Source organism: Balaenoptera acutorostrata, chromosome 1 (genome assembly GCF_949987535.1).
Source record: "Balaenoptera acutorostrata chromosome 1, mBalAcu1.1, whole genome shotgun sequence".
NCBI lineage: Eukaryota > Metazoa > Chordata > Mammalia > Artiodactyla > Balaenopteridae > Balaenoptera > Balaenoptera acutorostrata.
This window is the reverse complement of record NC_080064.1, coordinates 26,416,754-26,437,708: the sequence shown is the minus strand read 5'-3', so window position 1 is coordinate 26,437,708 and position 20,955 is coordinate 26,416,754. Positions and strand designations below refer to the sequence as shown.

The 20,955-nt window shown below is 45.6% G+C and overlaps 1 protein-coding gene across 3 annotated transcripts; it reads left to right on the top strand.

Annotated features, from left to right (window-relative positions):
• The first annotated feature begins 478 nt into the window (after positions 1–478).
• Positions 479–20,676, top strand: AK2 (adenylate kinase 2). 3 transcript variants are annotated; one of them, XM_007182477.3, is made up of 7 exons: positions 484–649; positions 9,742–9,867; positions 11,603–11,713; positions 11,842–11,936; positions 16,266–16,338; positions 17,532–17,727; positions 19,777–20,676. In XM_007182477.3, the coding sequence occupies exons 1-7, from the start codon at positions 551–553 to the stop codon at positions 19,779–19,781; spliced, it is 705 nt and encodes a 234-aa protein (XP_007182539.1). In that variant the 5' UTR covers positions 484–550; the 3' UTR covers positions 19,782–20,676. The 3 variants fall into 3 exon arrangements, with proteins under 3 accessions (XP_028022416.1, XP_007182538.1, XP_007182539.1); XM_007182476.3 differs by lacking the exon at positions 19,777–20,676 and having other exon boundaries at positions 482–649; positions 17,532–17,898; XM_028166615.2 differs by lacking the exons at positions 11,842–11,936; positions 19,777–20,676 and having other exon boundaries at positions 479–649; positions 17,532–17,704.
• The last annotated feature ends 279 nt before the right edge of the window (positions 20,677–20,955 follow it).

The following is a 20,955-nucleotide window of genomic DNA, read 5'->3' as shown; positions in this document are numbered from 1 at the left end:
GTGCTTCAATTAGTATCTTTGTTAGACAGATCTTTACGTATATCGTAGATTATGTCCTTTGAATTCCTGGAAGTGGAATTGCTGGACCAAAGGAAATTTGATACATATCTGCCAATTTGTCTTCTAAGACTGATTTCACCCATTTGTACTCCCACGGGCAATTTTATAGGACTCACTGGGGTTGCCGGTGTCATTAACTGTCAAAAGCCAACCTAGAACTCCCAGCCGGGCCTCTAAGCTTGCTTCATGTTTTCCCGCCCACTCCGCATACCCTCCGCGCGCCCCACACCCACGTCCATGATGGCCCGCCCCTTCCTTACTCCCTTACCGATTCTGTCCAATCAAAAGCAGCCTTCCCCAGTATCGCTGAGTGGTTGGTAAGATGAAGTGTCCGTCGCGCTCAGGGGTGGGCGTAGCGGACTGACGGACGTGTCGACGGGCCATTGTGAACGGCGAGCGGGGCGTGCGTGGCGTGCGTGGCGCGCTGGCCTGGAAGCGCTGGACTTGCGAGGAGTGCAGGCGGGTTGAGCAGCGAGAGGCTTCGGCGGCCATGGCTCCCAGCGTGTCCGTGGCCGAACCGGCTAGAGAGTGTCCTGAAGGCATCCGGGCCGTGCTTCTGGGGCCGCCCGGAGCCGGCAAGGGTACCCAGGTGAGTTGCTGAGCCGGGCTTGTCGGCAGAGCCCGTGGGACTCCAAGGTCAGGGCTGCCGGAGGTCCGGGTCGCCCCTGAGCCGGGCCGCTGGCTAAAGCCAGGAGGGGTACCCTGGCTGGCGTCTGGGGTTCTAGCAGGTGTTTGGGGGAGTGTCCAAATTGGAGGTCGAGGGAGTCTGAGTTAGAGATCTTGAGGGACCCAGGCTTGAGGTGCCGTGTTAGGTGATCCTAAGGACTGATTAGATCCCTTAAGGGTTTAGAAGCTGGGAAGATTTGAAGGGTAAGGTGAGCCCTGGGCTGAGGCATGTAGATTACAACCCGAGTGGACTCAGGGACCCCAGATTGCCTGCCATTTGGAATGGGTTGTCGAGGGTTACGTTCCAGGCACTCGGGGTAGGGGGACGTTTCTGGTAGTGACTAACGCCTGAAGGTGGAGTAGCATCTCCCGCTCATGGGGGAAAGCGGGAGCTGGCCTGTGCTGGTTAGGAGTACTGCTAAGAGAAGTGAGGTATGACCTGCCTGAGACAGTTAAGTTGGGGGGATGGGAGAGAGTACCTCAATATACAGGTGAGAAAACAGGCCCAGAGAGGTCAGGCGGCTTTCTCAAGTTAGCAAAATTGACTTCATGGAGCCTGGAACCTCCGGGCTCTGAGTGATTGGAGTCTGAAGTTACCTTCTGCTGACCGTGGGGCCTCACTTGGCACCTGGGACATAATGGGCCCATAGATCAAGGTTGGGATTTATGATCTCACTTAGGATTTCGAAGCCCATAGGTTGGATTATCAATATCCTCCTCCTGCCTGGGGTCTGGCATTGCCCACCACCCCCGCCACCCGCGCTCAAGTTTTTGATTGCTGTTAGGGTCTAAAGAGGGAATTCCTGAAAGTCTGAGCTGCTAAGGGAATGGGGTTCTGGGTGCTGCTCTGTGCCCCCTCTTCTCTTCTGAGCCCTTGCAAAGATTGCAAAGTCCTGGCAGACAGATCATTTGTCTTACTCATTCTTGGGGCTTCCATGACACCCAGCACATTATTTGATGAGGTTACTGGAAATGGATGAACACAGATTCATGTGGGTGATGAGGAGAAGGGGAGTCTTGGAGATTCAGTTCATTCCTGTGACTTTGCTTTTTGGCTCTGGCTACTAGGTGAAGAAAGACCACTTTCCCTTTTCTCTCTATAGCCAGAGCCGATTTGCCCTTGGGGGTCATTGTTACCTAACCCCCTTGTCCTCAGTAACATTGAATGCTCCTCTTTCCTGTTGCTACCACCCTCAGTTATTAGGTAACCTGCAGTTTAGGAATGTTTAATCCCAAACTCTACGAACTTTTGCTGTGAGTGACCGAGATAAACAAGGTAGCTCAAATGCATCAGTTGTTTTTTCTTAGTTCATATTGAAGTTAATAATTTCAGTAGTTGTGAAATGGACAACCCATCCCTGTGCTGAGACAAGGGCTTTATAGTTTAGCAAGCTTTGTAACTTCTAAGCCTCACTGCTCTCGCCTGAAAAATGGGGCTAATACTTACCTTACTCATTCAACATGTCATGAGCACCGAACATTGGAGACAGCAGTAAAGAAGACTGATAAGATCCTTGCCCCCCTAGACCAAAAGTTAACAAGGATACTGGAAAATTATGTTATATATGTGTGTAAAGCACACCTAGATGACAACCTGGCACATAGTAGGTGTTCACTAATTATTGACTCCCTATCTTAGTAACACATCCCCCCACCCCCCAGCTCAGCTGTATCTCGGTGTAAAGGGTGATGTTTTCAGGAAGTTTTGAAGAAAATTATACTATGAGCTGATTTATAAGGGTGTATGTATGATGGGAGTTGGTCAGAGAAGGCCTTGTGGAAGTTGAGGAGATGTGATTAGAGCTGGGACTTAAGGGTAAGATTTACACAAGTCGCTTAACCTCTGTACACCTTTCTCTCCGTAACTGGAACAATAGGAATGCTGGTGGTTGTAGTTTTATGGAGTTTTAAAAAACAGTGTTCCTAAATCAGAGGTTGCAAAGTGGCAGCCTGCAGCAGAATTTAGCCTGCAGACACACCCCAGCTTTTTATTATGAAGAGTTTGCATACACAAAAGAAGACAGGATTGTGTAATGAGCCCCCATGTACCCATTATCCAGCCCCAGCTGATGGCCATTCCTTCCCCATCCTCTCTCCCTTCACAGATTATTTTAGAGCAGCTCCCAGACATTATAACACTTCATTTGTAAATATTTCAATGTGTATTTCTAAAAGACGAATTCTTTTTTGTAAACAAGCACGCTATCCCCTAAAAACAATAATAACAGTAAATGTTTACATTTCCATTCATTTGTCTCACAAATATGATCATTTCAAGTCCCTTTTAATTTACAGGTTCCCCCTTTTTTTTTTCCTTGCAGCTTTTTTGTGGAAGTTGTTTATTCTGGGAGTATCTCTCTTTCTGAGAATTTTTTTATTGTATCCCCATGCCATATTTAACATCTTCCTCTTTCTTTCCTGTAAAAAAACAATTAACCAGATCTGGGTTCAATTTTTGGCCCAACTACATCACAGGTGGTGGTGTGCTGTCCATTAGGAGGCATACTGTGTCTGCTTATCTCTGGTGTTCAATGCCTGGGTCCAGGAATTCACTGTGGGTGGCAAAATGGTGATGTTCTACTTATATCATTCCCTTTTCATTTATTAGCTGAAATATTTCTGTAAAGAGAAACTTCTCACCTACTATTTGGTATGGTTTGTACAGTAAGGGTAGGTTAAATGCTTGATTTATTCCTTTAAGTTGTCAGCCTTCAAAATAATAAGTTGACCACACAGTGTTTTCAGTTGTGAAATTTCACTTAAAAATCCAGAGCTCTCGTTTCTCTTGAGAAGACAGATCTGGTGGTTCTGGGCCTCCACTCCAGCGTGGCACGCAGTTGAGTGGGGATGCCGCTTTGGGTGGTCCATGTGCTCTCCTGTCCCCTGCATAGCCCTTTTCGCTGCCTGTTGCTTATATTTGACCCGCTTCATTTGTGTTGCCTGCCTGGTAAATGTTTGTGATCTTTGATGTAAAATCCTAACCTGGGTTAGTGCCTAGTGCCTGCTCAGTAATGTTTGTTTTCTTCCCACTAGTGCTTCCTTTTATACCTGCATAACTCAGTATTTTAGGTATTTAATGTTGGCATGACTGAAATAATCTGTTTCCTTTTAAAACTTTTAATTTTTAACTAAAATAGTTAAACATTTTAAAACTACCTGCTTTTGCATCAACATAATAATGTCTAAAACATCTGGAACACTTGGATTTGTTGTTTTGTTTAAATAACCTTACTTCCCTGTCTCCCTTTTAGGGTTAGATGTTCCTATGGTGTGGCCAAAACAGGGGTATGTTTTCTGTTTCCTCTGCCAGCCCCTTTCATAGTTTCTTCCATGTGTCCAGCTGACACCAGTTCTTCAAGGCCAGCACGCTTAGGCCGTCAGCTGCCATCTTGCAGGTCAGGCTCTGTCAGTTATGTCGGTGCATTGACGCTCACAGTGCAAAAACAACTCTGTGAGACCCATGCTCTTACTCCCCCTTTTACAGGTAGAGAAACTAAAGCTCAAAGAGCTTGTTCTCTAGGTTACAGGGCAGGTAATTGGCTGATCTTGCATCTGAATGACTTCAAAGCTCCTGCTCTTTCTGCTGCTGTCTGCTGCCCTGGGTTAGATTTGTCTCCTGCCCTATGCATGTTTTGTTGGATAAGTTCCGTGCTAGAGATGCAGGGCAGCCCTTGCCCTCAGGAGGGTTTAATATTGCAAAATAGTCACCCTGTGCTGGGTTATGTGACAGACCCTACCCCCCACAGCCAAAGATGTTACAGGTGTCATCTGATTTAATCCTGCAACCCTAGGAGGAAGGTCCTGTTGTTATCTTTGCTTTGCCTGGTAAACTGAGGCCCAGTGTGTATCTTGCCCCAGGACATACATAAAGTAGCAAAGATAGGATTTGAATTCGTGACTGATTCTTGAACAGCGTTACCATCTTATTGTTGCTATCAATCTAGGTGTAGGGGCAGAAATGAACATGCATGCAAGCAGTACTTACTAGTGCACAGTACCATATGGGAAGTGTGAGATGAGTGACTGACAAATGCTAGGACAGTTTGGGGTTAAAAAAGAACTATAATTTGTTGAGAGTCTTCCATTCTTCCTCCTACACACCCAGTGATGTTGGTACTAATATATCCAATTTATAGTGATTAAAGGATCACTGGCCTGAGGTTACATGGTCAACTAACAGGCAGAGCTGAAATTCAAACACAGGTTTCTGTGCTTTTAAAAAACTTTTTAATTGAAGTATAATATACATAGAGAAAGGTGCAGATATCCTAGGTGGGCAGCTTGATGAATTTTAACATGTGAACACACTTGTGTAGCTTATACCCATATGAAGAAACAGAACATTGCCAGCACCGTGAAGGCCTCCTTGTGCTCCTGTCCGCACATATACACACACTTTCCCCAAGGACAGCCACTAAGGCTCTGGGGTGGGGGGGTGGTGTTGTTGTTAGTAAAGCCATGTGGTGTCATGGATAAGAGCTAGGGCTCGACAGTCTTGAGGCCAGTTGCCAGATCTGCTGTTACTAGCTTTGTGATCTTGGGCAACTTAGCCTCTGAATTTCATTTGTAAAATGCAGATAAAAATAGTTACTACCTCACATATTTGTTATGTATTATACATACTAAATACTGTAAAACAATGCATGGAAAAATTGCATGGCATCTTGCAAACACCCAGTTAGCTGATGTTGATATGATTCCTTCTTGGAGGAAGAAAGGGTAGTTGGGGAAGGTTTTTGGTGGGAGAGATATGCTCAGAATTTGACTACAGAGGAGGGTAGAGCTTGGATCAGTAGGAGGAAGGGAGAGGGCATTCTTGCATAGAGAGGATCTTGAGCTGAGGTCCATGCAGAGGCTTATGTTATGTAATTGGAAAACATATATAGAGCAGCTGTTTGCAGTTGTGCAGGGCATCCTGGTGGGGGACTTGTGGAGGCAAATTTGAGTAGCTTGGGAGGTATAGGAAGTTGGCTGTGGAGGACACGGAGTGCTGGACTAAGGTATTGGGACTTCTCCCCTGTTGCCCTGGGGGAACGTTGAGGCTTCTGAATGTATGTTTGTTGGGGGGTGGGTAGTATGTCTAGCAGTATTTTAGGAGATGATTGCAGCTGCATGTGCAGAAGCATTGGAGGTGGAAGTGGGAAAGACTGCAGCAGAAAGATGATTTCGAGGTAAGAAAACAAGTGAGCTTGATTAAATCAAATCTTAAAGACTGACATTTTCCCTTTATTTCCCTAAATGCCGGGCACTATGCTGGATTCTTTTGCGTATATGATCTTGCCAAACCCCCATAACAGCTCTGAAAGTAGACATTGTTGTCCGTACAGTACGTCCCCTACATACGAATGAGTTCCATTCCGAGAGCGCGTTCGTAAGTCAAATTTGTTCGTAAGTCCAACAAAGTTAGCCTAGGTACCCAACTAACACAATCAGCTATATAGTACTGTAATAGGTTTATAATACTTTTCACACCAGTAATACATAAAAATAAAATAAAGAAAACATTTTTAATTATACAGTACAGTACCTTGAAAAGTACAGTGGTACAGTACAACAGCTGGCATACAGGGGCATCGGGTGAACAGGCAAGAAGAGTTACTACTGACTGGAGGAGGGAGAAGAGGTGGGAGATGGTAGAGCTGAAGGATCGTCGGCAGTAGGAGATAGAGGGCAAGCTGCAGTTTCACTCACGCCTGACGTTGATGGCACAGGTTCTGATTCCTAGCTGGATTCAATTCTATCTACCCTCTTGAAAAAATGATCCAGTGATGTCTGGGTAGTAGCTCTTTTTTTCTCGTCATAGATGGCACAGTACCACTGGATTGCATTCTGAACGGCTGCTGCAACCTTCGTGTACCATTCTGCTTTCAGGTGCTGTGCCTTTAACAGTGCCTCCTCAAATAAAGAAAATCCCCTTGCCATTTCCTGCATCGTGAATCTCTTCAGTTCTTCAGTTACTTCTTCCTCTTTTCTGTCTTCGTCCTTTCTCTGGGCCTCCAATTCCTGGCACTTCTTAGTACCAGCTACATCACCGCTTCTTTTACACTTGTTTCAGGACATCCTGGGCTTGAAATAAAGATACTATACTTCTGTACTCTTTTACAGTACTGTACGGTAAGGTACACAAAAGCGCAACCACTTGTAGAGGATGCACGCACGTGACAATGTATGCCAGACACGTCAACTAACTTACATGATCGGACATGTGAATGCACGTTTGCATCTTTGAAAGTTTGCAGCTTGAAGGTTTGTATGTAGGGGACTTACTGTACTCTAGAGATGAAGAAACCGAGGCCTAAGGCTATATAACTTGTTCAAGGTGACACAGTGAGTAAACTGTAAATCCCAGATCTGTACCACTATAAAACCCAGTCTTGCACCCCTGCCCCAGGGCTTCACAATCTGTGTGCATCAGAATCCCACCACTGCTACCTGAAAACCACTCAATCATACACTTTAAGGGCGGGCCTGGCTTTGTATTTTTAGCAAGTGCCCCGGATGATTGTGATAATACACTGATGTTTGAGAACACTAACCCCACCATGCTGCCTCCCTAGTGGTTTTAGCCATTCTGAACCACACCCCCTTCCCAAACCACAGGTTTCTCATACAGAGGAGGGGCCTATTTCTTGGGCTCAACAGTAGCCCATGGCTAGTGAGACACATGTGGCTCAGGGCCTCAGCAGCAGCTGAGTGTGGCCCAGGGGTCAGCAGCACAGCCAGGCCTGGAAGCTTGTTTAAAATGCATATGCTCAGGGCCCACCCTGTAGAATCAGAATCTGCATTTTAGCAGTACCCTCACCCTCAGGTGGTTTGGAGTAGGAGAAGCATTCCTCTAAAAAAAGTATAAGCGTGAAGTGTAAGGGGAATGAAATACAGCTATTTCATCAGGCTTCTTCTATAGTTTGCAAGTAAAGAGTAATGCAAAAAAGAAAGACCTTGAAAGGAGGTCTTTTATTTACTGAATGCCTACGGCGTGTCTGATATTTTGGGTGCTTTATTTCATTTTATCCTCACAACAGCCCTGTGAAGTAGACATTATCCCTATTTGACTGGTAAGGAAACAGATTCTGAGAAATTAAGTAACTAGCCAAAGGTTATAAAGCTATTGAAGGCAGCCAGGGTTCGTGTGCAAATCTGTCTGACTCCAAAGTTCATGCTCTTTGCAGCCCACCCCATTGACTCCCGTGCAGCCAGCAAGAAATGAAGGAGCTAGTCTTCCGCCATGCCGTGTCTTCCCTCTGGGAGTGTGCTTCCACACAGCCGTAGAGTCTAGTCACCTGAAATAGCACAGAAGAGTCCTATGGTTTAGAGTGGTAAAAATTGGAAGGTTAGGTTCTGTGCTAACAGCTCTTCTCTGGTGTTTTGGTTACTCTTTCCCCTGGAACAAGCCTGACCTCCCAATTTTTCACCCAAGTTAATTTCAACAACCAAGGAGAAAGATCGGCAGAAAAGCACAGCTCTCTGGGTTTGTGGCCACTGTGCCAGCCCGAAGGACCAGAAGGTTTTCTATCACCAGAGCGTCCTGACCTTCACTGGTTTCCCAAGTGCGGTTTTAAATACCTCATCTGGGTTCCATTTTGCTATGCAGTCGGTTCTCTGAGCTGAATCAGTCCATGAGTCACAAACCAGCACTTGTTGCCCTGAGCCCTATCTATTTAGCCTTTACCATGTGCACCTAAGAAAGCTCCCAATGAACTGGTTTGAACAAGGTTCCCACCCTACTTCTTTTCCAAAACAATTGGACCAGAAAGCAAAGTATTAGGCTGCTTGAACTGATTCTATTCCGCATGAATTCTGCATTCTTTTTGGCTACTACAAAACCAATGTCGAACTCTCCAGGGTCTCTTCTCTTCTAGTCTTCATTCTGTTGTATAGTCCACCAAACTATGAACTCATAGAGGACAGAGTCTGTGTCTCCTATTCATCTGTTTCCCTGGTACCCAGCAAGGTTCTTAGAAGAGGCATCTTCGAAGTATTAGTATTTTCTTTCTGTATGAATGAATATGGAATTGACAGGGGTTACAGTAACAGCTGATGTTCACTGAGCACTTACAATGTGCCTGGCCCTGCGTATGTGGAATTCTATATAATCTCATCAACCCAGTGATATAGGTAACATCTCCATTTTACCTAGAGGAAATTTAAAATTTAGAAAAGTGATACAATTCTTCGCAAGTCACATATCCAGTCATTGGTGGACCTGGTGTCTGAAACCCAGGCAGTTTGACTCTCAAGCCTATGCTCTTAGCCAAAAGGCTGTACTGCTCCCTAAAGCTACTAAGCACTTACTGTTTGCCAGGTGCTCTTCATATATATGTCTCATCTGATCCTCACAGCTGCCTTCTGAGACAGAGACTTTTTGCCTTCATTTTAGACAGATGAGAAAACTGAGCCTCTTGAGAGGTTAAGTGATTTGGCCCAGATAATGCAGCTACTTAGTGACAGGGAAGGGGAAGAACCGAGTCTACCTGAGGGAGACTTCTGCACGCGGCTCCAGCTGCCTCCCACACTGGTGACCACAGTACTTGACAGCCACACGTCCATCCCTTTGGCGAATATTCATTCAGCACATTACATGCCAGGCGTTGTGCCAGGTGCTTTATATACATGAACTCATTTAAACTTCAGAGCAACCGTGTGAAGTGTTGGTACTGCTGTTTCTGTTCTTCCCATTTATAGTGGGGAAACTGAGGCTTATGTGTCACCAGTGTGTCTAGTGGAAGTAGTGATAATAGCTGATATTTATGATGGCTTCCTGTGCTAGGTGCACTGTTTTAAGTGCCTTATATGTATTATCTCATGTAATTCTTAACTACAACCCTATAGTCATATGTTAGAATATAATGTAAGGTACTTTTATCCCACTTACAGGTAACTGGGATAAAATAGGAAATAGGCATTTGTCAGAGTTCACATAGCCAGTAAGTGGCAGGGCCAGGTTCATACCCAGGCAGTCTAACTCCAAGGCCTGCACTGTTAACCTTATCTTGTTTTTTGTCTTCCCCTTCATAGGCACCCAAGTTGGCTGAAAACTTCTGTGTCTGCCATTTGGCTACTGGGGACATGCTGAGGGCCATGGTGGCTTCTGGTTCAGAGCTGGGAAAAAAGCTGAAGGCAACTATGGATGCCGGGAAACTGGTAGGTTTGGTGGTACCAGTGAATGTTGATATTCCTCAGAGTCTAGATCTGCCCTGCCTAATAGGGTGAGCACCAGCTACATGTAACTACTGAAATTAATTTTAATTTAATTTAATTTAAAATTAACTTCCTCAGTTTCACTTGCCACATTTCAAGTTTTTGCTAGCCCGCACAGATACAGAACATTTTAATCATTGTAGAAAGTTCTTTTGGACAGCCCTGTACAGCGGGGTATTTTAACAAACCAGCACATTATGTGAACTTTTACAGTAGCAAGTTACTTGGTTCATTCTGAATTTATGACACTTATTTTATTCACGGTATTCTTGAAGTTCCTTTGTGCTGGCACATTTTGTAATATACCCAGTTTTAAGGCCAAGAATGAAACTGCCATCCTTAGGCCAGAACTCAAGGGTGATTCAAGAGAGGACTCAGGTAGTCTCAGAAGTGTTTTTAATCTACTTTTGTGATTCTGTTCTGTGTCTTTAACAGAGGGGTTGCTTGGCAGTTGACAAAAGTAATCCTTCGTATTTGGTGAATATAATAGCATTTTCTCTTGTTTTTAGTCCAGTTGATCTGATTGGAGAAGTACAATTTATTACCTACTAAATGTTTTTTGATTAGTGCCAGAGCTTAATTGTAACTGAGTTATTCTGGGACTTGGCCTTGGGAAGAAGTCATTTTGTGCTTGGCTCTCTGGTCTTTACTTATCTTAGAATGTTGGTTGGGGCGGGTGCTGGGCCTCCTGTCAGGCTTTGAGATTCTGGACCTGGGGTAGCCCTGCCTGTGCGCCCAGCTGCCCCTTTACTTCTAGCTTTCCCTTCACGTTAGTGAGGCCGTAAGTCAAGCCATAAAGCTAGATATTTTGGACTTTGGGTCTTGGTAGAAGATCCCGTACTGAGAAAAAATTGGGTTGTGGCAATGAGATTACTTATCTCCAGCCTTCACTTAGTTGCAGAGCTTATACTTTGTCCCCAAGTTCACAGCTGGTCCCAGGAGATAAGAGCATTAGCTACCAAAATGGGCAGCCTTCACTCTAATACTGGCAGGGAACTTTTCTTGCAGTGAAAGCCCAGGAGGAAAACCAGTGTTTGGAAGCTAGGAAGGATCCTTGTTGGGGTTTTTAGAGAGGCTCAGAGGAGTGTTGGGCTGGCTTCCTGGTTCCTTGGTTCTGAACCAGTCTCGCCAAGGTCAGTGAACTTCTCTGTTGCTTCATGTCCGAGATAGCCTGGGTCACTTTACTGTTAGCCTAATCAAAATTGTGAAACAGGTAAAGTTGGTGCCTTTCTACATTCTGGTCAACGCCCATTCTCTCCTGGAGCCCTCCTCAGGTGGTCTCTCAGCCATATGTCCTCACTTTTGTCTTGAAGATAGCTAATTGCTGAGGAGCTGTTATCTGACTGCTAGGACTCTGACTAATGGCCAGAGAGGCCCTCAGGACCTGAGAAATGGAGGTCTCCTGGTGGGGTGATAGGCACTCCTCTTCCCTCACCCAGATTACTGGGACACAGAATCTCAGGGGAAGAGAATGTGTATATGGCAACCACAGAAATAATCACGAAACTGAATCTTCCAAACGGAGCCACTCCATATCTGCTCTGATTTTTGCTTCTTTGGGGTCAAGAACCTGTTTAGTAATCAGGTTATACAGACATAAACTTATGACCCTGGAGTTGGGCTAATGCCACCTAGTTAATGGATTTACCCCCAAGATTGTTTTGTTCTTGACTTCCAGGTGAGCGATGAAATGGTCGTGGAGCTCATCGAGAAGAATTTGGAGACGCCTCCATGCAAAAATGGTTTTCTTCTGGATGGCTTCCCTCGGACTGTGAGGCAGGCAGAAATGGTGGGTGGCTTGGTTTTGTATCACCATTGCATGAAAGCAAATCCTGGCCCTCTATCTCTGTATTCCTTTGAGGGAAATGGGTCTTATCAAGCTCTGGTAGCTTAGGTGGGCCACACGCTCTTTTACAGCTTGATGGCCTCATGGAGAAGAGGAAAGAGAAGCTTGATTCTGTGATTGAATTCAGCATCCCAGACTCTCTGCTGATCCGGAGAATCACAGGAAGGTATTTGTCCCCTGAAGGTCTCTTCTTTTCATGCTTCCTCAGAGCTTTGTCAGACGACAGGAACTGCTCCGGCCTAATCCCAGCCATGAAGCTTAGTGCCGTTTCCACATGGATTGACCTTATTTGGTGACATGGGATGGGGATGTGGAAGGAAGAGCAAGGGATCTGAAGTCCAGCAGCAACTCAGTCCTGTCACCTTTTAACTCTGACCCTAGGCAAGTTTCTTAACCTCTCTAAGGCTGTTTCCTCATATGTAGAGAGGGAGTAATAGTACCTGCTTCGAGGACCCATTGTGCATGGTAGATAGCATATTGTGCATATTTCAGAGCCTTGCTTACCTGGGTGCTTAAGAAATACTAAATTCCTTACATGTATATCTCCATTTTAGTGCTTTTTAAGTCCGATTTCAGTTGGAGTTGCCATACCTTGCTCTAGGCTTTTTATTATAAAAATATTAGGACCATCTACACAGTTTAGAAAATTGAGGAAAAACTTGCTCATGGTCCAGCCAGCTTAGCGAATAACACTATAATTTTTTTGCGTGTTTTGTTTTAAAGTGCTTATTTCTCTATAGTAGTTAACGTTGAACACAGAAATGCTTCTGCTTCTGATGAGTTTGCTCCTAAAAAGTGCCACTGCTTTAGGCTACTGTTTCCTCAGCCCTCTTTCACTACCACTCTACCATCTGCTTTGTGCCTTCCAGAAATATGTGGGAAGCTCTCAACCACTAAAAGACTCTCCCATTCTTGTCCTTATTATGGGCTATATAGCTTTTTTTTAATCCCTCAGTCACTTTAATGGAGTCTCAGGAAGGTGGTCAGCCTACCATCTTGAACCAGACTTCCATGACTATTGTTTTTAATTGCTGCATGATATTTCACAGTACGTGAACCATCATTTACTTAATTGTTCCCCGATTGTTGTACATTTGTGTTCTTCCAGTTATCCATTGTTAAATTCATGCTGTGACCATCGTAGTACATGTAAGTTTTTTAATGAAGGGGGCAGTGTTTTCTGATTGTAAATGTTATTACTTTGATTTCCTATTGAGGTTGAACATTTTTGTCCATGTGTCTGCAGTCCATATCTTTAAGGAGAGAGGCAGCAGAGTAAGCGTTAGAGGTGTTCTCCTGGAAGGCTGTGTTAGATACAGTGGGATCCACCTTATATTAATTTTCTTTTCAAATGTCCAGGTTTCATGTTTCCAGCTATTGCATAGGCTCCTTCAGTGCAGGAATTTTGTTTCTTTGCTCTGGCACAGAGTAGGCAAACAAAGTTGATGCAGTCCAAGAAGCAGTAGGGTTGACAAGAAGGGACATGACCAGGGCTGGGGTCCCGGACATTGCAAAACAGATGTTAACAGTACTAGGTGACACGAGGGGCCTTTGATCTGATCAGCTCAGCTTCCTAAGTGCCTGCTTTGTGCAGGCACAGCTCTGGGAGCAGGGGACCAGTAGAGAATATAGAACAACATGCTGGTGCCCATTGTCTGACCTCAGAGCATCTACAACCCCTACATGAAACCTGGGCTGTTTAGTGCAGTAGGGGTCCAGGAAGACAGCCTGGGGGCAGGGAGGGAAGTCTGGCTAGGAGAGGTGTAAAGTCAGACTTGACCTTCCTGGATAGAGAGGATTTTGCTGAGGCTTTCCCAGAAGGGAGTAGAGGCAAGAATGAGTATGCATTCAGGGAGGGGCTCTAGCTAAGGCTTCTGGCAGAATGTCTGTCCAGAGCTGGAGAAATGGCCTGGGAGGCTGGGTGGTAGAATGAGTGCGGTTGGGAAGGTGGAATGGGAGCCTGGCTGGGGAAGGTCTGCCAAGGAGGAGAGGGTAGACAGGAGTGAGTCAGGAATCATGGGATGTTCTTAAGCCACTAGGCACTGTGGCAGATACAGCATTTTAAGAACATTAGCTTGGTCCTGGTACACAGGCTAAATTGAGGGAAATAAGAAACAGACAAGGACCCCACTTGGAGGAGCCTGATGTGATCCACCGGTGAAGTGATGGAGACTGGGGTTGGCTGGTGGGGCACTGAGGGATTCTGAAGAACAAACTCCAGAATTGTAGAGGGCGAAAGAGGCAAGACTCGGTCTCTTGGTTTGGAAGTGAGTGGTGTAGTGTGGCCCTCTCCCTTACAGAGGAGGAAACAGAACAGGTCAGACTATGTAAAGGTGTTTTTCCAAGCCCACTTGCATATCAGTGGCAGAACTAGCACCAAAAACCTGCTTTATGCCTCTTTGTCCACTATGCTGATTGTTGCAAGAAAAAGAGTCAGGAACTAGCCAGTTTAATACGGATCTTATTTAAATCTGACATGATAAGGACCCCACTGTAAATGTCTTCTGAATTGGCTCTGACCTCACTTCTAATAATTGTATGGGTTATTATTTTATTTCTTGCCATAAGTATGGCTGGTGGGTTTTGATTTTAACCTATTCAGTGTTGGCTCTCTGGTATCATTAGCCTAATGTCTTGTACCATCCCCATTTTGTGGATGAGAAAACAGGTGTCTGAAGTATCACACCCAAGGTAGCAGTGGCTGTAGCATCCCAGCCCGATCCCTCCACATCGTCACCTCCGCCTCCAGGCCAGGCTCAGTGGCTTAGAGAGCTGTTTTGGTTGGTACTTAAGACCAGTCCCATTTTAAGAACTTGGAGATTGGTTTCTCTTCCCTTCTAGGGAATGAGTCTTGCCTTCTTCTTAAAATGATATTTGGAAGTGGGGAAGGAGCAGTGTTATATGTAACTGGAGGGCTGAGGGAATCTGGGAATGTGCAAGAGCTGATGTAGAGACATGGAGAGGAGAGAATTGTGTTTGTTGCAGCCTGGCTGCTGTGTGCCCTGTGCTTTCCAGAAGGTGAAGAAACAAGGTCCAGGGACTTCCCTGGCGGTCTGGTGGTTAAGACTCCATGCTTCCACCGCAGAGGGCATGGGTTCGATGCTATTTGGGGAGCTAAGATCCTGCATACTGCACAGCGTGGCCAGAAAAAAAGAAACGTGGTCCACATTTCACGCCCCCAGCCCTTCCCAAAGGAAAGCTGTAGCTGAGCCCCGTAGCTTCTGCTCTTCCTCTCCTTGGGTCTCCTAGTGGGTGTCATTTCCCAGTGGATGCACCAGAGGAACCCCTCCAGCAACTCAAGTAAAGGAGGGCCCAACCTCGTGTTACATGATTGCAGTCACAGGCCCACTCAGTGTAACTTACTCACTCTGCTATCAACTTGTCCCCCATGCTGTAAATGGACCACCTTATTCTATAAATGGACCACTTGGCCCCCCAAAATATGCTGTCATTAAAACACAGTATCACATTTTACAAACGTGTGGCTTTGATAGTCTAACCCAGAGTTTCCCAACTGATGTGCTGAGATGTTGACCCCCTCAGCCACGAGAGCAAGCACCCTGAGTACTTTCTGTGTATGCCAAGAGGTGAAAAATGTTGGGAAGCTCTGGCCTAACAGACCTTCATGAGGAGAGGAGCCATCAGTTAAATAAGCAGACCTTGGTTGGCATAGAATTGGGAAGCCACGCGAAGTTGTGGGCACCAGCTGCTGAGCAGTGTTTGGCCTGCCTCCTTCCCTTCTTAGGTTTCAGGGGTCCTGTGGTGTGACCATTCCCAGTCAGGAGCGTGGGCTTGTTGCTTAAGGGGACACGGCAGAGATGCAGCTGCCAGCTACATATTCTGTACCAAGTAAATGCTTCTTGAGCTCTTTATTCTATGACTTAATATGTTGTTTTCCCTGATGCCGTGAATATTGCCCTCTGATGGCTGGGCTTTCTGTGTCTGTGTGGTCACAGAGGTGTTCAGCATTGTCTGCTGGTGTCTGCATCCATAGCACATGTTTTTCCTATAGCACCTTTCACCTTTGGTTTCATAACCAAACTAATTTAGAAAATAAGGTTAGTTTCTCTGTCCTCTCTCCCCCATGGCACTTTGTCCAAATCTCTGTTAAAGGATTACCAAATTTATTGTAGTTATTTATTTCCACATTTGTCTCCCCCTCTAAATTAATCACTGTTTGTGAGCAGGGATCGTGACTCATTGCTCTATAGCCCCTGAATTCAGCTTAAGGCCTGAATCGGAATGCTCTCACACAGCCGAATTAGGCCGTCGTTATACCAGCCTCTTCAGCCAGACACGTATTTTAATGTTGGGTCAAAAGAGAAAACTTACTCCCTCTGGCATATGCCCAGTTATTTTCCTAAGCAAGAGATGCCTGTAATGGGGTTCTCTGCTGGATTAAAGTCCTTGCATACAGCTTCTCTGTCTGTGCTTGTCATCTTGGAGACCCCTGGGGTTCCGGCAGCCTGATTCCTGTTCATTTGCTGTCTTTCAGACTGATTCACCCCGAGAGTGGCCGTTCCTACCACGAGGAGTTCAACCCCCCAAAGGAGCCCATGAAAGACGATGTATGTAAATTCAGGACGGGAAGTTTCCTTTTCTTTCCTTCCTCTCTCTTACTTCACTTTTTTTCTTTTTTCTTTCTTCCCTTTGTTCTTCCCATTTTCCCTTTATTCCTACCAATATTACGAACTTAACCATGAGAACTATTGCTATCACGTAAATCGCATGGGCTGTGGCTCATCTTTAGAGTGTCCCTCCAAGTGGTTTATTGCTTGACCTTGAGGTAGCCACCAGTGCCAGCCACTTCCCAGTGCCCAGTGTGTACCTGTCTTTTGTCCAGAGCAGCCCCTTCCTGGCATCATGGCAACCTAAATGGTGAACTAATCAGGAGATGGCTGCTTGAAAGCCCCGGATTAGAGCCACGGTTGGGAGGACAGTACTGAAGAGATGTTTGTTGACCAGTCCTGCTTCAGAAGAATATCGTCTCTCTCTAGTGACTGTACTGTGCCCTACAGATTCAGAAGAGCTTGGCCAGGTTAACACTGCCAAGTTCCTATGACAGTCTTTAATTGTTTGCAGATGTAAAAGGGGGGGTCTCATACATGTTCACTGTAACATTTGCCATAAATAGTTCACCTTGTCTGTTTTAGAATACGCAGGCAACAGTAAGAATTTCCTGGATTTACCTTTGTCATATGAGACAAGTTCATCAGGTCATACAGGTTCCTAAGCTATCTGTCAACTTAGTCACGTTTCACAGAGTTGGCAGTTCTATCACTCAGTGTTCCCTGTCGCTTGCCACTTTCAGAATGTTGATGGCCGGCACCCCAGTAAAAACACTGAATACTTATGCAGCTAAGATCCTAATTGCTACTGCATCTGTGATTTTGATGTATTCTCCTGGTCTCAGGGGCCTCTGTCTTTCTTGTTTCTCACCCTAGAAGTGTTTGTCTTGGAAGCTGAACAGCCTGAGCACAAGCCGTGAGAGAAAGACCTTGTCTATCCCTCTGTCTCAGCCCTTTCCTCACAGTTGCTGTTTCAGGCTCCCTGATTTCTCTGGACCAAGTGGTCTGCTCCTGGGACCAACTTGCTGGGAGTAGTGAAGTTCTTTATAGTTCTTTATTGGAGTGGGTCTAGATTGTCTTGTCTTTCCCTCTGATGGACTTTGGGATCAGACAGCATCTCAGATCTGCATCCAGCATTGGATTAGGAGAACTTGCTGAGTCCTGGCCTTTCATTACTCTCTTCCTGTTCTCAGATCACCGGGGAACCCTTGGTCCGCCGATCAGATGATAATGAGAAGGCCTTGAAAATCCGCCTGGACGCCTATCACACTCAGACTGCCCCGCTGGTGGAGTACTACAGTAAACGGGGGATCCACTCTGCCATCGACGCCTCCCAGACCCCTGACGTTGTGTTTGCAAGCATCCTAGCAGCCTTCTCCAAAGCCACATGTAAAGACTTGGTTATGTTTATATAATGTCGGGTCCAAAAAGGAACTTCTTTCTTCTTCCTATCCCTGTTGAGGGAGTGGGTGGGAATGGCGGAGCAGGCAGAGGGAGGCTTCTCCAGGCCAGCAAGAGTATCATTTGATGGACTGATTAAAAAAGCACTTGCTTCATGTATCTTTGGCGTGTGTGCAACTCTCATCTCATCTGTGTGTGTGTGCGTGCACGCGTGCATGAGTGTGTCGGTATAAGTATGTGTACACTCTCCTACTTTCTAAGTTATAGGCAAGATTGCTTTACTAGCTGTTTATTTCTTTAGCCATACTCTAGATTTTATTTTTTGACCAAAATAAACTAACTCAGGTATCTACCAGGCATTCCAGTTCCCTAGTGTTTTTTCCATCTCAACAGCTAATTAGAAGTCCTCGGTCACATGAAGTCAGGCAGGGCCACAGTTCCTAGTGGCAGACTGTTGGCCAGAAATTCCACTTGTTTTCTCACCCGTAATGAAAAGCCGAATGAGTCAGTGTGTGGAAAGGGATCATTAATTTTTTTCCCCTAAACAGGAAGGAAAAGGCACTTACATTATAGATTCCAGAAATTACTGGGAGAGGATATCACCATAGAAAGAGCCAGGCCAAGTTGGAATATTTCTGTGAACTGCACCATGGTTCTGTAAAGTAGGAATCGTTTGGGACCTGTGTTGAATACTGAATTGTTGCCAAAGAATTAAACCAGGTGAAAGGTCCTTTTGAATTTAGACTGTCTTCTGAACATCCAGGCTGGGCATCTGAGGGCAGTCAGTCCACTTCCCCAAAGAGAGACCAGGGTAGGTTTGTTTTTATTTTTAATGTTCGCCTCTGTTTCCAAGTATGAACAAACCAGTGATTTGAGGATCATTTTGGGATCATTTTGATTAGAATTTATTCAAACCCAGTCTCTCTGCAGGATGTGAAAGCCGTATCCCTTTTAAACTCAAACCCTCTCCCTTCCAGATCCAGTCCTTCACCCCTTACGTCATGATGGTGGTGGCCAGTCTCCCCAAGAAAGGATCACCCCAAAAATAAGATCACCTATGGCAGTAACCAGCTTTTATTCCTAACCTCAGCTCCCAACTATTAAGCATTTCCTGAGGTCCATGCTGTGCCTTTTGGTCTCTGGTTTGATTTGGGGCAAACAGATGAATTAATAGACTGCTGTGAGGGACCACAAAAACAGCAGCCTCTAGAAAAAAACCATTAAAAAAAATCAGTGGCAGATCCAGTAAATAATGCCACCTGCCCAGTGTAATCTGCTGACTCAGTTTAGTGGACTATAAAGTGCCCAGTCCCCATCTGACCTGAGTTCTGCTGTCTGTGGGACCACCAGAGGTTTTGTCCTCTGTCCATCTGGAAGCTGGCTATGGGTACATGGCCTTCTCGTGTCCCTCTTTGTCTGCTTCAAGTGCGTGTCTGCTGACTCTGCTCTGCCTTGTTTCCCTGGCTGTAAACTAACTCCATCCATTCTTAACAGAAACCCAATCTGGCGTGGGGTGTTTCTGGGAAGCACATGACTTCTGGGAATGGACAAGGAAGGGGAGTGAAACCAAAACTGTCAGCTATGTCTGTGGGGATCTGGGCTCCTTCTCTGGGTGAGGGTGGCCTCATGAATCTTGGAGTCGACTCCTCTTCGAGTAGGGACAGTTGCAGGCATTTGGCCTCAAAGGTGAGGTCCTTGAATGTTTGCTGATAGAGTGTGCATGATCCTTACTCAAATATTTGTCATCCGTCTATATGCATTCACGTGTGCACACACGTGCGTGTGATTTTTGGGCTATCAGTGAAAACTGGAAGATCGTCAGGGGTGCATATGCCCTTTTGGGGGTAGGTACGATTCAATTTTTGCTTCATTTAATTCCAGAACCTTAACCTCAGCAGGCATGAGAGCTTTCACCTGGCAGAGAAATGTCCAGTGTTTAATGCATTTGGTTGCCGGGGCGTGCATGCCAAGCTTCTCTGATATTTACTTGGTTTTTAAAAATCCATTTTGTTCTCTCTTGTTTCCTCTCTATTTCAGCCTAGTAACAGAAGGCCAGGCGAGACTGCACCACTGCTCATCACCCTGCGGCGTGATCCCTGCTCTTAGGTGCTGGGCAGAAGGGAGGGGTGGTCAGGGTAAGGATGGAGAGGGAGGAGTGGTGAGGGCTCAAGAGGAGAATGGGAAGAGCAGCAGTGTTGTAGTGAAGCAATTTCTTTTCCATGGAGTAGGAGTCCTAAAAAGTATCAGCAAAGGGAAAAATTGATTTTTTAAAACACTGATTGGAGGGTATAAATAGAAACAGGGAGATGCAGTATTATTTCTAAGGAATCACGTTGTCATTTACTCCGGACTGGTGACGATATTTTTTAAAGCCAGTGCCCTAAGACCTCAGCTTGTATCAGAACCTCATGCCAGCCCAGGAATGCAGGAAATCACACTGTTGTCCTGTCTGTCCTGTAGCTTGGAACAGGGCAGGAGTTGACTACTAACCCTGGTTCCCCATACCATGAGATCAAAAAGTCATCTCCCCATTTGAAAGAGATATAGAGTGTGTTCATGGGGGTAGTGGCGCAGCATATCAGGTTTACTGGAGTCATGGGGCAGGTGGAGCAGGCTGGTCTCACTCCCTTCCCAACCTACCACTGATGTACCAGCCCACCGGCTCTCGTGGGTAAGCTCTCGACAGCCACCCAGCATATGCCACAGTCCTACTCTCTTGCCTTCCTCCATCCATGTCGTGTGAAAGGACCCTTTTTAATAAATGAGCAAGTGTCCTAAGCGACCTTATCCAAAGATTGTCCTTTCCATCCTCAAATCCTGTGACTGGGATCACTCAACAACACTGTGATGTATTATTTTCAATGAGGTGCCTTTCTTAACTGTCCAAATGCTGCCTTGTTTGGCCCCTAAATCAATAAAGTGTGTTAAATGTTTGTATCCCCTGTTGTGGCGTTTTTTTAAGGGGATGTGGGCTAGTAAAATGACATTGAATTCTGGATCTGACATTGAATTCTGGATCTTGTGGTCACTAGAAGTCGTGAAAAGACAGGAAGGTCCAAGTGTATGTTCATCAGAAGAGCCTGCACCCTCTTGACCTTCAGCTGATGTGCAGGATTTTCTTGAGCCCAAGGACAAGGCAGCTTGGTCTAGTGGAGACCAGCACTGTGCTTGGAGTTCAGGGGATGTACAACGAACCCCAGCCAATCATTTACTCTG